General features: G+C 42.5%; 1 protein-coding gene across 4 annotated transcripts in view; it reads right to left on the bottom strand.

Annotated features, from left to right (window-relative positions):
- Nucleotides 1-3,084: 3,084 nt before the first annotated feature.
- The window catches only part of LOC108926303 (ankyrin repeat domain-containing protein 11-like), a 71,901-nt gene continuing 54,457 nt past the window's right edge, over nt 3,085-20,528 (bottom strand). For all 4 annotated transcript variants that reach the window (XM_018738902.2, XM_018738903.2, XM_018738904.2 and 1 more), the window contains 10 exons: nt 19,772-19,907; nt 14,821-14,988; nt 13,930-14,130; nt 13,363-13,505; nt 13,062-13,209; nt 5,925-12,979; nt 5,268-5,366; nt 4,921-5,064; nt 4,597-4,689; nt 3,085-4,351 (listed from right to left, as the gene is read on the bottom strand). In XM_018738902.2, the coding sequence (XP_018594418.2) occupies nt 4,166-4,351; nt 4,597-4,689; nt 4,921-5,064; nt 5,268-5,366; nt 5,925-12,979; nt 13,062-13,209; nt 13,363-13,505; nt 13,930-14,130; nt 14,821-14,988; nt 19,772-19,907 (8,373 nt within the window). In that variant the 3' untranslated portion in view covers nt 3,085-4,165. The remainder of the gene's footprint in view (nt 4,352-4,596; nt 4,690-4,920; nt 5,065-5,267; nt 5,367-5,924; nt 12,980-13,061; nt 13,210-13,362; nt 13,506-13,929; nt 14,131-14,820; nt 14,989-19,771; nt 19,908-20,528) is intronic.

Raw genomic sequence — 20,528 nt, 5'->3', positions numbered from 1 at the left:
GGAAGAGCGAGGATCTGAACCCTAAAGCACCAGACTCATTTTCAAGAGAGCTTCAATAAGGGACATTAAAACCAAATGTGTCAGCAGGTGTGTAAGAACTGGCTATCCATACTAGCTGAGCATGGCCAGTATAGCTATTATATAACTATCAAATAAAGAATGTGTTAAAATATCATTTTTGCGCATACTGGCACAGAATTTAACCCGCTACTGATGATGATTAAGTAATCTACCGACAAGTCTTCACAATTTCAAGCCTTTGGTATTAGAGAAATAGTCCAATAAAAGGAACGTAGTAAAAGGCAGGGGTCAAACCATTAAACAGAACTACACATTACAAAATTATAAAAAAAAGTCTTGTAAACAAGGAAGGAGGACATAGTGATGGTATACATTCTGTTGATAAGCACTGTGATTAACATGCTACAATTGTAGAGACTACATCAACATCCAAATCAAAACACACTAACCAAAAATAGACATACAAAATCTAAACCAATCAGAAACCTGCAGGCTCTTAATTTGGTGTGCGTATTTTGGTATTCAGAATAATTCTAGTTTTTTTTGTTTCCCAACCGGGGTATGTATAGAAAAATGAAAATATAAGCCCAAAACGTGCATGTGTTACAACAAAAGGGAACAGCTCACCTCTCTTGGTAGAGTTATCCATTGTTTCAGGTCCACTGCACACATACTTCACAAAAGTTATACCACATACGTACAATGAGCATTAAGTCTGTGTGCAAATTATTCTCCACACTAAATTCCAAGTTGAACATAAGATGTAAGAATCGAAACACAATAAGCAGTGGGACACCGGGCACACGGACAACCAAAGCGGTAAGGTACTCGGCAGTAAAATTAACTCCAACGCCAAATACGTCAAGCCACATGAGATCTTTCCACAGGTAGCCATTAGAGTTCCACAAAAAAAAGAGAACATCTTTCCCTCCACCATGATTTGCACCTTTCTGTCTTGTGTAAGAACATAATGAATATCCTTGCATTGGAAATGAACTTTGACAATCTTAACCTCATTTGAATCCAACAGTAAAATGTACACACAAGAATGTGACGCATTCAGTACCCTCGAAGACAGTACAATTCAAAACAAACGGCAAAGATAAACTGAGCATTCTGGTAAATCTGAATATTAAACATACCTTTTTAACTGCTAAAGGATAACAGGTACAACAATGCTAAACTCAAAATAAAAGTTTTTTTTTTTTAAAAAAAAAAAAAAGAAAAGAAAAAAGTTACAAGTGGAACATGCCTGCTCTCTCACTGAGCACTGCCTGCTGTCGGCACATAATGAACTGTATTCTTAAACAAATTAAAGCATAACCATGGAGTTGAGGTCATGGGAGTTGACTGCGAATTTCATACAAATCCTATTAAAAAAAGCACACATTTGCCATTGGAAAAGTCAAAAATATTTGTTAGTTCTTATAACTGAGGTACGTAATAAAAAACTAATGCTTTTAAAAAAAGACAACAGCTCTAGAGTAACCTTGGATGCTGTTTTCTCCAAGGTCAACGTTTTATGCTGGTTATACGCTGGAACTGACATGACCAGTTTCTGCACTTCAACCCATTTTTTCAGCACCAGGTCTACCTGCACACGAGCGCTGAGAGCCTCCGATCCCCTTTCTCAGCCGCTCTCAGTACAGAGACGGACATGTACAGCGGCTCAGCCGTATACAACGCTAACTTTTCGTTCCAACTTCTGTCATTGCAAAATTTAAAAGTGACTAAACGGGACTAGGAATGCCTATTCCCACTTTATCCAAAGTTCAATCTATTTTGTCGATGACTTCCAGATTTCTTAATTTGCCAATACTTATTTACAAGATGCATGCAGTTCAATATGTACACAGTAACCAAGGTCTATGGACTACATGCAGCTTGTAAATGTATACTGCATTTCTGGACGAATATGTGGAATTATTACAAATTTCCAGTGTCTTCACAGCTACATTGTTCCCAATGCTAAATGCTGACATTAGGCAAGGGAATCATTCTGTGCGGAAAAAAAGACTTAAAAAAATAAGCTATCGATCACTGATGTTGCTGATGTACAGGTGACCTGATGTAGATCGGTTGGGAGGTTGGAACAAAGTTTTACTAAAACTAACTTTAGAAACCTAATTCAAGCTTAGACAAGCATTTAAAACATGGCCCAAGTTCTCCACCACTAAGGAGTGCTATCCTGGTGGACACATTTTGACTACATATGTTCTTAGAACCTTTTACACATCACAGGAAGTTCTTCCACAGCTAGAAAAAGCAAAGCATAGAAACTGTAAAACCTCTATACACTCCACCGTCAAATGATGCAAGATTTTGCTTGAAACACTAATTGGCCAAAAGCTGTAAACTGCATCTCTGGAAATAAGAGGCAGCGGACGACCAAAAAAGACTCAGGGAATTAAAAACTGAAAATTGTTGCCTTAGGTAACAATAGTTTGCACCAATGCATATTCTGTGCCCAGAACTGCTGATAGCTACACAACAGTATCTCAGAAATTCTTTGACAATTACAGTGCCACATGTCGAATACCTTAACGATCCATTCAAATCCCAATTTAATATTTTTTCTACTGAAAAGAAACAAGGGAGTTGATTTTTATAGTTTTCAATTTGGCTACTGATCAGTTGCCTGGGTTACCTTGGTTTCACTTGCACAACGTAATAGATTAAACAGTGACTGTAAAAGGCATTTTCTTGGTTTTGATTTTCTTTTTAATTAGTTCTGTAATAAAGCAAACATAAAACAGCATTACTAATCTTTAAATAAGTTAACCATTCTGCTACATCCAAGGACTACAACTGTAGATTGTACACTGAGTACTGTGCAGGAAAGGATATTTTTTTTCTATAACTCTGTTACGAAGATTAAGATGTTTTGACTGCTTCTGACCTGCCTTGACCAGCCCTGGCCAGAACATGGAGCTTTACTGTGACTCTGTGCATGGGAGACGGTCTTTGAAATACTGAAAACGTGTACACATTTTGGCCCATTGTTTAGGGAAAGTGCTGCCCAACAGTGAACTGTACATACAAAGATACTTATTATTATTATTATCATCATTATTTTTTTTTTTTTTTTTACATTTAACTGAGAGTGATGTTACAATACAAGTTATTTACAACTGTGCAGTAATGTGTGGCAAAATAAATTATCTAGAAGGCAGCAAGAATACATTGGTTAACATATAAAAACTGTACAGAATTTACGGGATACATCTTTTTCAGTTTTTTAAATTTTTTTCCTTTAAACTATTATTGGCTCTGTAGTGTTTCAAGTCACTTTCGCAGAAAGAGACACAATGAAATGCCCAAGTAAAGAAATAGACAAAAAAGATAATCTATGTTTTCAAAGTCTCTGCCCCTTCAATCACAAAACATTCTTTTTTTGTTGTTGTTGTCTGTAGTAAACAAGTCTGAGAAAAACGGCGAAAGTCAGTGCTAACAGAACCTGCAGGTAAAGTCAAGATCCGACATCCACGCCGATGCTCTCGTTCCCAGGTCCTCTCTGCCTTTGCAGGGTCTCCTCCACTCCGACACGAGCCTACGGGATGCAGACACCCGCCTTCTGCGTTTCCATCGTGGGGCTACTTCCAGGCACCAGGTGCCCTGGGTGCTGTGGAGAATGGCGCCACCTGCTGCCCTGCCGATTTACGGCTACATGGAAGGGTGGGGAGGACAGGCAGCATGTGTCCCTCCGCAATGGCTCTCCTTGCTCCCCACCCCTCCACTGTACCAAGAAAAAAACCCAAGGTTGCTTCTGTCCACTCTCACCCTTTCATTTTGCATCTCAAGTTTTTTTCTTCATTCCTTGCCTCCATTTTCTTTATGTGAAAGGAACCAAAAAAGGAGAAACTTCATCCCTTTTCTGGGGGGAAAAAATCTAACAGAAAAGTTTTCCTTGAAGCAAGGTCATTTTTGCCTTTTCTGAACAAAAGGCATAAAAACCAGACAGGGTGAAAGTGCAAGTTGTGTTTTTTCCTGGTAAAAAGACACTTTCTCCTCTCGCGGAAGAAAATCATTCTTAAGTTTCATTTTGTTTTAAACACATAAAAAAACCCCTTTCTAACCGGCTAGCCCTTACCATACGTTCTGAGCAACGTCTTTTTGAACAGTGACATCTTTGCACGTGTCACCATCAGGCCGGCAGCAGCACAAAGTCGTCATTGACGTCTACCATTGGCACATAGAAGGAAGGGACCTCATTCACACACAGAGACTTGTGGCCTGCTGGGTCCAGCTCCTGCACCTTCAGCTGCCACTCCATCCTCTGAACAGCATTGAGAGCCGCTGCTTCATGCTGCTGTCGCATTAACAAGCAAGTCTGTGAGGGTGACAAAAAAGGCTGCACTTAATGCAAGCAACAAAGTGCTAATTAACAAAAGACCTGATGTGGGCATAACAATGGTCCTTACTCTTAACGGTTAGAATACTACAGAAGATGTGCACTTTAATGCAACAAAAATGCACACTTCCTGTTAACATTTAGGGCAAAAACACTAAATGGTCAACATCCTCACGCCCACTCAGGAAAAACTTGATTTCAGACTAAGATCACAAACTCTTCACCTTCATACGATCGTATTTATCATCTACATCTTGAATCCAGGAAATAAACTGACGGGCGTTGAAGCGATCTCTCACCGACTTGTTCTCGTCTCCCTATGGGAAACAAACATTTGCAATGATGAAACAAACATTCTGAGGTGTAACTGGTATATGATGATCAACCAAACCTGCAGCACTGGAAAGTCCAATTTCAGTGACCAAAGTAAATGAGACAAAAATTTAAACAAGCCTGAGCCATCTAAAAGGAATTAAAGGTATTTAGAGTCAGAAGACGGTGGCCTGATGATGGTTTGGGACTGCAGTGATTGAGCGCCGTAGACCCACCTGGCTCTCGGACGGCATGTTGTACACCTCCGAGTCCAACAGCATGGTGCAGGCGCTGAAGGGCACCGCTTGGTTGGCGATGGTCCTTGCTGCTCTGCAGTGGACTCGCAGGACTTCCTGTTCACATGACACAATGAGCTTCTCCTGCAGGAAGGTGAGGTGGGAGGGAGAGGAACAACCAGACAGAAGGTGAGAATGTCACTGACATGTAAATTCATGATTTTTGCTTTGAGGAATTTTTATCCATATACTCTGCTTTTCAGGAAGACTGACACTGCTACAAATAAAAGCCTTTTGCTTAGTGATTGAACAAAACACACTGGAAATTACAGTTTACTAGTGCTTACCCGCTCGATACTGTGCTGTAACCTCAGCTTTCCTCTGACTGCCTCCTGCTGTCTGAAGAGCTCCTTCAAGGGCTCAGACAAAGATGGAGGCGGTGCAATCTAAGCAACACGCAGAAATGGTTAACTACAAATTCACCATATATTGAAATAGATCTATATTATCTATATGTACCCGTTTCAACAAAGTGAGAGCTTAAAAATAATTAAAAAGCAAATGCAACAAAAGCAAAGTGCTATAGTGTAAAACACGGGATTTAAATACAAGATTCCTTAACCTAAATACAAACCATTACTAAACTTTTGCAGAACATTTCTAATAGTGCAAACGAAGGCATTACATAAGTACTGATATGCCTTTTAATCCATAATTTAGTTGTTCCCTAGAAAAATCAGAGGGCATCCAAATATATAGGCGAATGGTAGTGAATAAACCACAGCTGAGATATATTAAGACTTTCCCTAGCTCCTGTGTTTGAAAATAAACGTTTTTGCAGCCCGCTACCCTAGTAAGATGCGTGAGCAGTGCGTTAAAGAATGACAATCCATTAATTACAGAAATTCACAAACAGGCACTTGATTCAATCAAAATTTAATTAAGCTGCCATTTAAGGTCCTATACACGAAAAAGCAATTCGGAAGATGAGGACCAAGACCTACCACAGGTATGTGAAGCTTGCTGAGAGGCTTGCCATCCAGCAAATAGGAACCTGTGTAAGTTACATACTCATCGTAGCACTGAGGCGCCTGAGGAGTAATGTAGCAAAGAATTTTCCGCTTCTCCTCAATCTTCTTTCGGATCTGCAGGTACTCAAAGTAAGGGTTAGAGCGGTCGCTCTGATAGGGTTCGATGTCATCCAGCTTGATGGCATTGACGATGACGGCCAGCGTCTGCTGGATCATCTCCCGAGTCTGCTGCATAGCAGTGTTGACCAGCTGCACCTGCACCTGCTGCTGGCTGGACTTGGGAAACTTCCGCTTGCGAGGATGCTGTGCCTGGCCGTCGTCCTCCTCCACCGCTCGACCTTTGTTCTTGCTGACCGCAGGCGTAGTTGCGGGAGCAGTGGGCAGGGAGGCGAGGGGCTCTTTTTCCTTTTCTGAGAGGGCAGAGGAGGTGGACGAAGTGAAGGTGTTGTGAGATGGGGTGGATGATGCTGTACTTGCAGTGTTTTGTTTGTTTTGATTAGCCAGCATCTGAGCCCGGTTCCTAGTGATTCTCTGGGGGATCTCTTCCAGTTTCTTGGGAACCTCAGTCACCGTTTTTGGTACAACAGGTTCCAGAGGTTCTGTTGTCTGGACCCTGTTGGGCTGGGTGTCAGACAGGACAGGATCACACTGAGCCACTTCGTTAGTGACAACAGCCTCTTCCTCTTTGTCCGAGTTTACAGGAGTCACAGCATCAGGACATGACGCGCAAGATGACTGAGCTGGCTCCTCTGTCAACACACATTCTTGTTTGGTATTGTCAAGAGTCAGTGCTGTACTTCGGTCTTCTTCATCTGGTTCAAACACATCCTTGTTTTCTGAGGCTGAAAATTTGATGGAGTCATTCTCAGGAACCTTTTGATGTTTTGGTTCCAGTGCACTTTCTGATCTGCTCTCATCTGCTAAAGCGCTACCACCTTCGCAAATGACAGTGCTCTGTTCAGATACACTGAGTTTGACAGCAGAAGGACAGCACGGCACTTTGGCCAGGTCAGAGAGGTCCAGCTCCAACACATCTGGGTCACGTTTCACCTCGTTAGATGTGGAAGGCTCTTTGTATTCAGGCATCTTAAGTTCTGTGATGTCTGGACTTTCGATTTCTTTCTCTTGTAAAGGTAATTCTGGCAGAGAGAAGGAACCCAACTCATCCAAGTCTTCAACAGCAGGATCAAATGGATCTGCCCATGGAACTACTGGCTCTTGGTTCACAGGAGGGGCCATGCTACTCTCAGGTATGAAAGTGCTGGCGTCTGGCAGGCTATCAGTTTTCAGGTGGACTAGTTCTGAAACCATCTGATTTTCCTTGGGTACAGGTTTGCAAACATTGAAAAATGACTCCAGGCTTGAGGAGGACATCAAATTTGATTCTGTTTCAACAGCTGGTGTAATTGCTTTTAAGGGAATGAGGACTTCATCCACATTATCTTTATTTATCTCACAGTCAGGCACGGGGTCTTGTGGGGGGGAGAATGTCCTAGAGAAGGCAGAGTAGGGCAAAGTGGATGGCGTAAGACACGGCAAAGAAGCTGAGAGATGCTGCTGCAAACTGTCATCTTGATGAGGGAAAGGGACAGCCTTGGGGGCTGATGACACATCCAAGAACGGTCTGAGAGGAGATTTCATAAGGACCTCAGAGTTCACAGCCCAGCTGATGGAGTGATCACCACAGTTTTGCATTATACCTATAGAAGCTTGAGGAGAAGTTAGTGAAAGCACATCCTTTGAAATTCTTCCTGGAGATTCACTCCAATCCTTTTTCAAGGGATCCTCAGCACAAAGTGTGAAAGACTGATCATCTCTTGTCTGCTCTGATTCTTGAGCTACATTATCCTCTGGTTCTTCCATCTTGTCATTTTTGTTCTTCTCTTCCTTCTCTTCACCATCATGTTCTTCCTCCTCCACAACTGGTGGCAGGAAGTAAGCCCCAGTGATGTTATCAGTGGGCATAAGACTGGGCTCACTTTGTGGTGACAGAGCAAGTGAATGATGTGGTTCTGATATTTCGTCAATGTCTAGAGGTGGCAGAGCTGCAGGAGCTGGAGTAGGAGGAGCAGCAATATCTAGACATGGCTCTTGAGGGTCTTGCCTGTGTACAGGAGTTGATGGATTTAGTAAAAAACTACTGCAGATACTCTCTGGCAGGTGTTCACTATGGTCTGTGTCAGAAATCGCAGCTGAGCCTCCATCCAGTGTAGGCTGGGCTGGCTCAAGCCTTGGAGAGGCCATGCCAACGTGTGGAGAAAAACAAGGAGGTGAAAGACAGTCATTCTTGCCAGGTGGTTCTGACTTGTCCTCTGGAGCAGGTGAGCCCGATGACTTTAACTCAGAAGTGGCAGGCACACTATGCTGCCTCAGGAACTTTTCAGCATCCACTCTGAATTCATCTTCCAAAGTCCTCCTGACATCTACAGAAGCTGAAAGACTGAGAACAGGCATCTGAACATTTTTCACTGGCGTTACACAACTGTTTTCCTGAAGAGGGTGTGGTGTGTTAGTATACCTGTCAAAGAAAGATGGAGAACAGGCATTCATGGACATGGACATGGCAGATGTGTTCTGACAGTCTATGCTATCAAACATAAGATCTGGATAGTCCTCTGCACTGCATGATGGAGTACGGGGAGTTTGCATGATTTCTTCATAGCTGGGACATGAGATCACTGAAGTTGGTGTGGGAACACCAGTCGGTCTGTTCTGATCAGGCCTTGGAGAAGCTGGGAGGTTCTCTTTCAACTGATGTTCTGTCAGCCAATCTTTCGAATTCTGACTGTCGACAGGCTGCATCTTTCTATCTGGTGATATTATTTGAGCTGAAGGGCCCACATCTTTGGGCTTCTTTTCTTTTAACACTGTATCTATAGGCGCTGGTTTTTTAGAAGACAGATCAGCACGATTCTTTTTCAGGTCTTCACTAGATTTTGTTTTATCTTTCAGTTTTGGGTCTCCAGACCTTTGTCTCAACTTTTCAATCTGCTTCATTCTCTCCTTGTGTCTCTTATGGCGCTCTTCAAACTCCTGGTCCTTCTGGCTCAGCATTTTCCCAAAACTTGTAAGCCGCAGGTCTCCATCGATAAGAAGTTTTTCCCTTGGACGACAATCTTTTCGAGGTGCCTCCTTGGATTGAGTTATCTTATCATTCTCCTCTTTAGTCTTGGACTTCATGTAATCAGTTCTTTCTCTGTCTGAAATTTCCTTAGTTCTGTCTTTGTGTTTAGTATCAAATTTACCATCTTCTTTGGATTTCTCTTTCAAACTGTTTACTTGAAGGCTCTCCTTCAATCCAGATTTCACCTCTTCCTTTGAGTGTCTGAAAGGAGGAAATCCATCTGTGTACTTGTGTTTCTCCTCTTTTACTTTCTCCTTATATTTTTCCTTTTTCTTCTTGTCTTTTACCTTGTCACTGGTGATAAAATTGCAGACTTTTTCTCTGTCCGATTTTTTGGACATCTCCTTTTCAAACTCTATGGTCTTATCTAAATCATCTTCACCATCTGGCTTAGCCCCAAAGGGAAAGGTATATGGATCAGCTTCTAAAGGCATGGGCTCCTTTTCAAAAGGTAGGCTCTCCCTGCGCCCATAAGTATCTTTAATTTCCTCCATCTTCTCCCGTTTGTCAGATTTATCCTTTTTCATTTTTTCTTTCTCCTTGTCATGACTCTTTTTAGATGATGAGGAGGAATGCCTGTGTCTCTCCTTTTCTCTAAACTTGTCCTGAGGATAAGGCAAGGATACAGAGTCCCTTCTCTCTTCATTTATGTCCTGCAGACTGATGCTGGATGAGTCACAGAGGTTGCTAGGTACTGGCTCATGGCCGCGGTCTGTGAAGCTGTCTGACGATATGTCACTTATTTTGTCATTGGAGTCATCCTTATAATCATTTAATGCCTCCTCTTCTAGTTTCTCCAGAAGGGATTTTTCATTTTCACCACTCCCTTTGGAGGACTTCTTGTCTTTTATGTAATCTTTCTCAAATTTGTCTTTGTGTTTACTTTTGGGTTTATCCTCACTAAAATGTCTCTTGTCAAACAGTTTTTGTTTGTTTTTCTTTTCTTGGGTTGAATCAACAGAACCTCGATCTTTTCGATCTTTTTGCTTCCCATCTGCATAGTCCTTCTCTTTTCTGTCTTTGTATTTTTCCACAGAAGCCTTTCTTTCTCTTCCACAATCAAAAACAGTTTTATCTTTTTTCTTATCTTTGTAATCCTTTTCTTTTTGTTTCTCTGTAGAGTGCTGTTTTCCTTCTGTTGAAAACTTGGTGTGTTTCTCAGTTTGGAAGTGCTCTGTGTCATCCATATCAGGTGTAGGATCCTTCCTGTGGTAATCAGACAGGCCATGGGAATCGGTGAATTTAACCATTCCACCACTGTAATCATTCTCATCTTCACTCTCATCCGTAAAGATGTCAGCAATGTTGGAAAACCAGGTCTTTTCCCTTGCCTTTTCAGATTTTTTCTCTTCTTTTCTCAACTCAAAGAAGTCCTTGTCCCTATCAGCAAGCCTATCCAAGGAACCCTTTTCTTTCTCTTTGCTTTGTTCCATTTTCTTCTCCTTGTCTTTATTATGGGAATCTTTGTGTTTGTCTTTTGTTACCTCTCTTTTGTCTTTTGAGCCTTTATCCATGTCTTTATCTTTAGTTTTGTCAAGAAAACTCTTCTCTTTCTCCAGGTCTGTAAAATTTCTGTCTTTTTCTTTAAGTTTTTCTTTGTGTTTTTCATTTTTAGGCCTCTCTCTCTTTTCAGTACCATCCCCCCTTTTGTCTTTTTCCTTTCCAGAGTGGTTCCTCTCCCTGGTTTCTAGAAGTTTACTAACAGCCTCATTTTCAGATTTATCTTTTAAAAAAGTTTCATTTCCATAGTCCTCTCTCAAGATGTCTTCTTGTTTAATTCTTGAGTCCCTCCTGTCTTTTGTGAAATCATACGAATCTTTTCTGTCCCTGCTAATGTCAATAGAATCTCTGTCTTTTTTGTCTTTGATACTTTCTAGAGATTCTTTTCTTTTCTTTTCTTTTTCTGAGTAGCTGGAGTTAAGTTTCTGTTTATCTGTCACATCCTTTTTCTTTTCACTTGGTTTATCAGAAGAATCCCTTTCCTTTTTCTTGGGTAGGACCTCTTTTTCATTGCGCTTTTCACTATGGTCTGTTTTTCTATCTTTAATTTTGTTTTCCTTCCTTCTATCTCTGCTTTCCTCCTTGACTGTTTCCACAATGAGTTTTACTGAGTTGTTTGCTTTGTACTCCTTGTATTCCTTGATTGGCATATCCCAACTATCTTCTGCACAGAGAGAGGATTCAGAAGAGAGGTCTGTCATCCACTGGTCATAGGGGTCATCTGAGGTGCTAAGCTTGCTGTCTTCCAAGTCTAAAAAACGGTTCTTCGTATCATAGTCCTCATAACCAAGCTCCTCTTTGGATGCCTTTTCTTTTTTAGATTTTTCTTTCTCATCCTTTATGTTTCTATCTTTTTCTGTTCTTAAATATTTTTCCTCCTTTTCGTTCTTTTTGTCTGCTTTAGAAGACTTATCCTTGGACTTTTTCTTTTTTTCGTCCTTGTGGGTCTTTTGCTTCTCTTCTTTAAATTTATCCTTGAGGCTCTTTTCCTTATCCGTCTTCAACAATTTATCCTTATCCTCTTTGCTGGTCTTCTCCTTGGTGAAATCTTTTGTTTTTTTGTATTTCTCCTCTTTAGCAGCTCTGCCTGTTTCTTGTGCTGGAGTCCAATCCTTGTCCTCAGACTTGCCCTTGTAGAAGCGATCTTCCTTTTTGAAATGCTCTTTGTCCTGCTTAGAAAGCTTGACTTTGTTTTCTGTTGAAGACTCCGCCTCCATAATGACTGACTTTTGCCGTGTGTCGTCAAAGTCAAAGGAAAAGCTCTTCACAAACTTTTCATTCATATCTTGGTTAAGCACCAAGCTGGGAGCCTTTCCCTTCTCTTTATTTTTGTGTTTGTGTTTTACTTTATGCTTTTTCAACACTTTGCCATCTTTGTCTGCCTTGGCGATTGCCCCTTCTGTGTTGGAGTTCTTATGAAAGTCTGACATTTTTTTATCCAAAGCATTTGTGAGCACATTGTTCTTCTTCTGATTCTCCTGCACTTTTTTCTTTATCTGTTTCAAAGACTCCACACTTGAGTCTGTGGATGAATAGTCAGATTCACTGGACAATCTTGTTCTCAGGGAGTCTGACAGAGAGCTGCTATCAGACCAAGTTGGGGAGGACACAGTCTTCCACCCATCTGTCCTCCACTGCTTTGGGTGCTGCTCTGCTAAAGACTGTGTAAGCTTTTGGGAACAAAGGCTCCCATGAGAAGAGGATGCAGAAAAGGCTGAGAGTGAACTCAGAACAGATGATTCTTTAAGGCTCAAAGCAGAAGAGTCCTTTACGCAGTTTGAACTCTGCACAGAGCCCTTATCATCCTCACTCTCTAAGTCACCACTATCTGACTCAGAGGAGCAGAACTTGTCATTCACTTTGCCAAACCGAACCTCCTTGTTGGTATTATTTTTTGTTTCCTTCTTTCTCTTCTTCTTAACTTTATTTTTTTCTTTCTGCTGCTTGGAAGTCAATGTGGCTGACTCCCGGGTCTTGGTGTTGGTTGTTGGCACTGTCTGCCGTGTTGTGGGGGGTGAAGAGAAACATAATGTTCGGTCATCCTCATCAGAGCTGTTTGTGTCAGAGAGGATCCGTCTCGAAGTTTTCTTTGGTGTTAGCGAGTTGGTTTTGGAATACGTTTTGACCTCCATCTTAGGGATGGAAATGAAGCTGTTGCTTTTGCCCCCTGTGTCCTTGCGGAATTCTTTCTTGAGAAGGTGCTTGTCATCGAGTGGAGGCACCCTCTCCTCCTCGTCATCTTCATCAAACTCATACTCATCCTTGATAGGAATGGCTATTGTTTTAGGTGGGTCAAGACTTTTTCCTTTCAACTTCAGACCTTTCTCGAACTCAGAGTCTGTGTTATTGCCGTCAACAGAGCTTGATGGAGCGAATGATGGAGCATCTTCCTCTTCCGAGGAATCTGTCAAAATTTACAAACATGCAGGATGAACAAAAGCATTAAAAAAAAAAGTTTATTCAGTTTCACAGACTATTACACAAACCTGAAGAACTTTCTTCACTTGATGTGTATGTGCCTTTTCCAAGCAAAAGATTTAACATTGTCGGCGAGTTGGCAACTTTCAATGGTGTTTCACCCCTTCGGTTACTTTGACGAGGGTCGGCTCCATATCGCAATAGCAACTTCACCACCTAAAGAAACACCAGATTTATTATGCTGCAGTGTGATATGTACTCTATATCGACACACACAAAAAATTTGCCATTTCATTACGAAACATTTTAAATGACCATAATTTATACTTCGATATATCAAACAATGAAACATGACATCAGAAAGCTGACCTTATAATGACCATTGTTGGAAGCATCGTGTAAAGGAGTGTCATCATCCAGGCCCTTCGTGTTGACCTCAGCACCGGCTGCCAGCAGCTGCTTGGCCACATCGTAGTAACCCCTGTTGCACGCCTCATGAAGAGCAGTCCACCCTGACAGTCAAAAATCAACAGTCGAAACATGTAAAATTTGCAAGGCAACATGACTTACATTACATAACTACCAGTTTGGCAGGGATGCTAAGAAAACAACAGCAGTCCTTATTAGGTCTGATAATGTAAATCACTAACAAGGTTTTGGTAGCAGGTACATATTAAAATATTACAATAAATTTAGCCATTACAAATATTAAATATATCTTCTGCTCAGCCTTAACTGCCACACAGTATGATATATATCAACTGTTATGCTTTCTTGAGAGCACCCCTACTTACTTGCTTTGCCTACCCACCACCACCTTAACTCCTCCAGTTCCATGCTTGCTTTTGGAATGCAAAGGTACACTGAACTTGATGCAACGCCTGAGGACATCAAGACAAAGGAACTGCTGGAGCCTGCAGAGAGGGTGCTGCTCACCTGCAAAATCTTTAACATTCACGTCAGCGCCCTCGTTGATGAGCTCCTTGACGCGGCGTGCCTCGCCACGGATGGCTGCCCGATGCAGCCGTGTCTCACCCCGTTCATTGCGCTTATTCACTTTGTCTTTGGTTTTGGACGCAGAGTTTGGCGTTCCCTTCTGACCCAGACTGGACTGGGACTGGTGCTTTGGTGTAGTGTCTGGAGAAAAATAATGACCATTGTTACTCCAATGCAGATCAATACTGCAGATAAAATAACTTTGTGCCTCTGTGGCAAAACCACACTGAACCAGCATGTGGAGCTCTTGCACAGGACAAAATGAGCAAAGGAAAGGATGTTTCCCATTGCCAGGCTGCATGTACAGCACTTCTCAATTCCCAGATCCAGCCAGCTTACTTTATTTAAATTACTTAGCTTGCTGGACGTTCTCCTGAACTCAAAGAAAAATGTACAAATCTACAACAACTGAAAATTGCACCCATTGCCCATAATGCTTTTCTTTGCAGAAGGTGGCACTATGACTTGCATAATGTTTTAATGTACTGAAAAGACAATCATCTGTTTCAAGTACAGATTTCGTGAGATAGTCTGTCAAATCCTGAGCTCTATGTGTACTGCGGTTAGGCTTTGAACTCTTAATTGCAGGGAAAAAGCCATACTGGATTCAGTGGGAAAAAAGGGTTATACGAGGTAAAGATTTTTCCTGCCTTGTGTAAGTTTCCAAATATTTTACACTGTAGCTTTCACATTCTTACAGAAAGCAAAGCTTAGGACAGCACAGGGGCAATTATAAGGAAAACTCAGACAGGAGAACAAGGTTTTATGCTAATTAAATTTAAGAGAGGTGAAAAAGAGGACCTGTGAAGCAGCACAGAGGTCTACACTGACCTGGACTGTTGACCGACTCCTCAGCAGTCATCTGCATGAGAAGGGCCACCTGCTGCCGCTCTGACAGGGGGTACCCTGCCCGGAGGCCTGGCACGCCCATCCCGAACAGCAAACCTGACTTCCTGGTGTTGGTAGGCTCCTTTTTGATCCGCTTCGGGCCTTGCTTTTCTGTAAGGAGGGGAGGAGACAAAAATAAGACCTCAAGTCTGCAACATGGCCTGAGACTGCTAATGACCTGTCTGCATGCTGCTCCATGGGACTGAAACGATCATCACAAAACAGTTCAAGATAGTAATAAGATACAGCCAATGCTATGGACGGTTGCTAATTACGGAGGTGTACACAGTGTATTTAACGGACAGAATAGTACTCAGTGTTATGGACTGGGACTGAGATCTGCAACCTGTACTATGAAGTAAGACTAATGAATTTTAGGAAGCAGTTTCGAAACACTAGCAGATGAGAACCACTAGGACTCAAACACTTATGTTAACAATAAATCAAATGCAATAGGTCCAGTTATCACACTTCAAAAGAAGTGTGTAATCAGAGAAAGATCTAGAGTCGTGCTTGCAGTAATACACAACGTGATTATTTGCTCAAGGCCATAAAACATAATTAATAGGAGTCAGAAACACGGCAGCAAATGCTTCCGATCGCAAGAGCTTTGGTGGGATTACTTTGCACAGGAAAAAAAAAAACTGTCAAATGCTCACCAACATCTGCAAAAGCTTATGCTAAACATCCTCCCCACACACACACACACAGTAAATGTGTTTGGATACATTCCTTCTACTCAGGCTGGAACAATACAGAGGAGTCTGAACATGTTCTCAGGCAGAGGATGTTGAGGGACAGAAAAAACAGACACTGCGGCATTTGGCTACACAGCTATCAGCTGTGTTACCACACAGGTTTGTGAGCCCACCATAAAGCACCACACAGTTCTTGTAGGGGCTGGACTACTAACATAAGGTTATGAAGAAATTAAGACCTGGACCGTAGATTCTTCATACACATTGCAAAAACTATCATACAAACACTCAGTCCATACCATGAACGCATCTGTGTGGGGGTGTGCATGTAATGAATAAAAACTGAGTTACGACAACAACAAGAAAAAAAAAGAGTAAAGATCAAATCTTATGTCAGTGGATTCCAGAGGAGCAACGAATTGCAATTTCTTCAAAAGTCCATACTCTCTAAAAACATGGACTGCAGTAATGGTCAGATAGGGAAGAGAACTAGAGAAATGTGACTGGTGCGAAAAAGTTGTTCTAAACACAAGCTAACTACAACCTCTACCATCTCCGCACACAATTAGCCTGGGTAAATGACCCGTGATACCCCAACTGGAGAAACAATTACAAGCGGAATGTGTTCAATGTGGCCCTTTAAACACATTAAAGTCCGATTTTCTTATTATCCTCACTAGACAGGACAGGAACTGTAGCCTTGTAGATGAGGGGACTGGGGAAAGCAAAGATTAGCAGAAAACTGCAAACGTAACAAATTGCATAGGGAGTCTGGGCTAAACTTGACATGGGAAGCAAAAGACTGACGGTGACTATGTGAGCCCAGAGTGATCCTTCAACACCTCTCCAACAGAAAGTACAGCCAAATAAAGTGAGATAGCATGGTATAACTAGCTCATCATAATGCCTGCGTATCCTAAGCACAGCTGACACTTGGGTTTGTGGTGGACTGGGTGGGTTGGGAAGATGAAGGGAAAAAAAAGCTTCTCATATACAATACTTGCAACTGCAAGGGGGGGAAAAAAGGTGAAAGAACTTGACCTTGCAAGATGGAAGCAGTCAAACCTGTTTGCCGGAATAAACCACCCGAAGATGCAGAGAATGCAGACATTAAAGCTGCACTTCCCTACAGAGTACTGCATGAAAAAAATAAAACCAGCACCATTTTGCTCAACGTACTGAACAGGCTAGCTCAGATAGTCCTGTTTGACGGGTTAACGGCTTTAGTCACGTAACCCAATTTACTCTTCCTCATGTAAAACCGAAAATGAATCCCATGCAACCATTTCACAATTGGTTGTCTGCAGTACTTTGGAGATGAGGGGACCCATGGGAAAGCATAACATTCCCTGTGTGTGATGTTGACTGTACTGGCCTGAGCACTGGGAGGGTATGGAGAATCTGGGTCAGCAGCTGGGGGGGGGGGGGCTGACCAAGCCTTTCTACCGTCCACACTAACGGCAAGGTGTAGATGCAACTGCCTCCCATAGTTATTCATGGCGACCATCGGCTGTGAGATCCCTCCTCTGGGATGTGTGGCCAGGAGCCATTTGTTTGACTACAGCCAGAAATAAGGTCCTGGAACCACAGCCCTTGACTGGCAAACAGGAAATAAAGGAACTATGGGCAGGAAGTAGCCACAGGATGTTATGTATGTCTTCTGCACTGCTGCAAAAAGGAAATGAAGCTGGTGCAGCTTCCTTATTTGAGTGAACTCCTTCTGAGAGAGAAGCAGACTACACAAGGAAATATTTAGCAGGATTAAGTGCCAGAGTGTTAGCTACTTAACCTCTTTATCAACATAATTTGCACACCACTGAAGCCAGGGAATTGAACATCCACTGATCTGCACCTAATGACAGCTATAACATAACTCCCACAAAGCTATCGGCACACTGTATACAACAAAGCCCTAATGTGTTTAGCAATGGGAAAGGGCAGTAGTCTTGACTGCTGTACAGTTATAACAGAAAACAACCAATCCACATTTTTCACAACAGTTAAGTAAATAAGAGGGGAAATATGTTGATAGAATAGCTAAAATAAATGCTCGTAGCATGTGTGCCTGATGAGAATAAGAGCAGTTGAGGCTCCTTACACTTCCTTGCCCAACCAACACTGTCACCCTGGCTACAGGCATGGTCCTAGGCAGAACTCCTGTTACTGGTCTCACTCTGAAGCTCTTGGGCTGATGAAGCCTTACCTGTCCTCATCTGTGTGACCCGATCTGCCACAGCCACAGCCACAGCCACAGTCCCCTGGCTCTAAGTCAGGCTAAGGGGCTTTTGCGTGCTTAGCAACACATGCCAGTTCCCCAAAACTGCAGTACAGCCAAGAACGCCATCATTTTCTAACTTTCCAGTTATATCGGCACTCTCAGCCTAAATTTCCTGCCCTAACCCACGTACACACAGAGCCAGTGCAGAGAAAACAAGGGGGCAGCATTCTAGAAAGACAGTTCTCATCCGACTTTTTAGCAACAACAAAAATAAAATATGCCCCGAATAGCCAGACACTTTACTCAAAAAACAATTTTTCATATTTTTACAGCTGCATACTTAAGAAAAAGACAATATGCGGTTATTTTGTTTTTCAAAGAAAGTTATACTAGTCAGACTTTAAGCAGCTATGTTCAGATCAGATGCTGATTTTAACCTCTTTATTACCCTACTCCAGGGGGTGCGGTGGCGCAGTGGGTTGGACCGCGGTCCTACTCTCCGGTGGGTCTGGGGTTCGAGTCCCGCTTGGGGTGCCTTGTGACGGACTGGCGTCCCGTCCTGGGTGTGTCCCCTTCCCCCTCCGGCCTTACGCCCTGTGTTGCCGGGTAGGCTCCGGTTCCCCGTGACCCCGTCAGGGACGAGCGGTTCTGAAAATGTGTGTGTGTGTGTGTGTGTGTGTGTGTATTACCCTGCTGCATGATGTGACTTAGCCTGACAAAGAATGAAAACTCAGCTTCACAGCAGACTAAAAGTAGGAAGGTGGGTTTCAATGTTTTCATATAGCAAGCACCTCCACTTCCAAGATACGATGACACAGACCCATATTTGTCTAGACTAAGGGAAACAAAGGAAGCTGCAGAGGGAAGGATCATTGCAGACAACTAAACATTTAGGCTTAGTTCTATTAAAAAAAAGAACATCTTTCTCCATATATCCCATTACAGCAGGACTGGAAGGAAGGCTTTTCTTAACATCTGTAGACCCCAAGTTGAAGGAGTTAAATGGCATTAAACGGCAGGCCATCTTTTGCTCCTCTTCTCAGATGGTGACATGCAACTTCAACAGAAACATGAGATTTTCCAATCTTATCAGACATACAAAAAACCAGCATCAGCCTCTACAACACACATAAACAACCGGTAGTCACACATCTGAAGCTTAGAGAAGATCCAGGAAGAGCTGCACAAAATTCAAGAGGAGCGCAGGCTTGGTGGAAGAAGGGGGGTAAATAGAAGGAATATGTAGGAAAACAGGTCAAGGAAGAGGGGAGCTGAAAGAGCAGTGCAGCAATGATAGAGATGGGGGTTGCTGAGTGAACATTTTGGGCAAGGAGAATCTACTACTGCCCTCAAAAAATGTCCAACGGGAGTTCAACGAGCATGTGCCACTTGCACTTAAAATCGAAGGCTTTAAAAACCTTTTCCATATGGCACCAGTTTGTTGCAGATTATGGCAAAGAACAATGATACGAGTCGTCCCTGGCTTGCGTCAACAATAACAGTGAAGAACTGACAGTTATGCCCCTGCTGCAAATCTGGGACCCCACCCTACATTTACATGACAATGAATAATCTGCTCATTGTTTCGAAAACACAAGATCAGACCCTATGGCAGTTTTCCCAGAGGCCATGGTTGAGCTCTATAGTGTTAGTAAAGCTATGCTGCTATCATCCAGTCAATAAATTAGTTCTAAAACAGAAACCATTCTGCTTACTGGATGAAAAAGGTCAAATTTCTTCTGGCTAAAACAAAAAAGACATACAAAAACAAATCACGTAAAAGTGCGAGCAGACATGTCACTGCATCTGAAATATGGAAATGAAAGAGGCAGCATACACAGCTTCCATGCCTGTCATAGCACTTGATGGACCAAACTGTGTGGACACACTCCCATCCTCACCATTGACTATTCCCACTCATTACAGCTCATTTGCAGACCTCCCAGCATGTCGTCCCACTTCCCCAGTTGAACCTTACCAGAGTCTGAATCTTTGTCTCCATTGGCTCCGACAGTAAAGGGCAGCTTCCTCTTGGGAGCCTTCTCTTTCATCTCCTTAACGCCATCGCTGCGGTCTAGTTTAATAGTCTTGCTTGAGGAGACTTTCTCTTTATCCTGCAAAGTAAGGGGACATACCACAATGTCAGTCTGTGCATACTGTCCTCCCCTTGTCATTGTAATCACAATTCCATATTTCAAACCTGTGCAGGACGCAGGATTCTACACAGAACACAAGTGCAATGGAATCAGGGTATAGGCAGGGGGTGTATGGAGTGCAACAGTTCAAAGTGTAATTGCAATATTAATCTTAACCAGGATTTCTGTGCCCCACTCTGGTGATGAGCACTGTTCAGTGCTAAGGACTGTGGGATGTGGGGCAGCTGTACTTTTCGGACTGCAGCTCCTTAACACCATCTACTCTGAACATGCTGCTTCCTGCAACCTGAAATGCACGAACAGAAGGGCTCACTGTGTCCTTTGTCTGTCTAAGTGTGAAACTAAGCTGGATAAATTGCTCTGGGTACAAGTGCTAGCTGAGCAACCAAATTGTCATATTATGTAAGACCGTCCCCTTGCGCTTAACGGATATTGCGAAGAACTTGGAGTGTAATCGGGATGACCTGTAACTGTCATGCAACACTCTTCAGTGCCCCGAGAAGATGCATCAGGGACCATCTGAAGGGCCAAGCTTCTGGAATCGGTGGAACATTCAACGAACATGTAATATTAATGCAG

The sequence above is a fragment of the Scleropages formosus genome, chromosome 7 (assembly GCF_900964775.1).
Source record: "Scleropages formosus chromosome 7, fSclFor1.1, whole genome shotgun sequence".
NCBI lineage: Eukaryota > Metazoa > Chordata > Actinopteri > Osteoglossiformes > Osteoglossidae > Scleropages > Scleropages formosus.
Note: the sequence above shows the minus strand (reverse complement) of the source record. Positions and strands in the feature narration are given on the sequence as shown.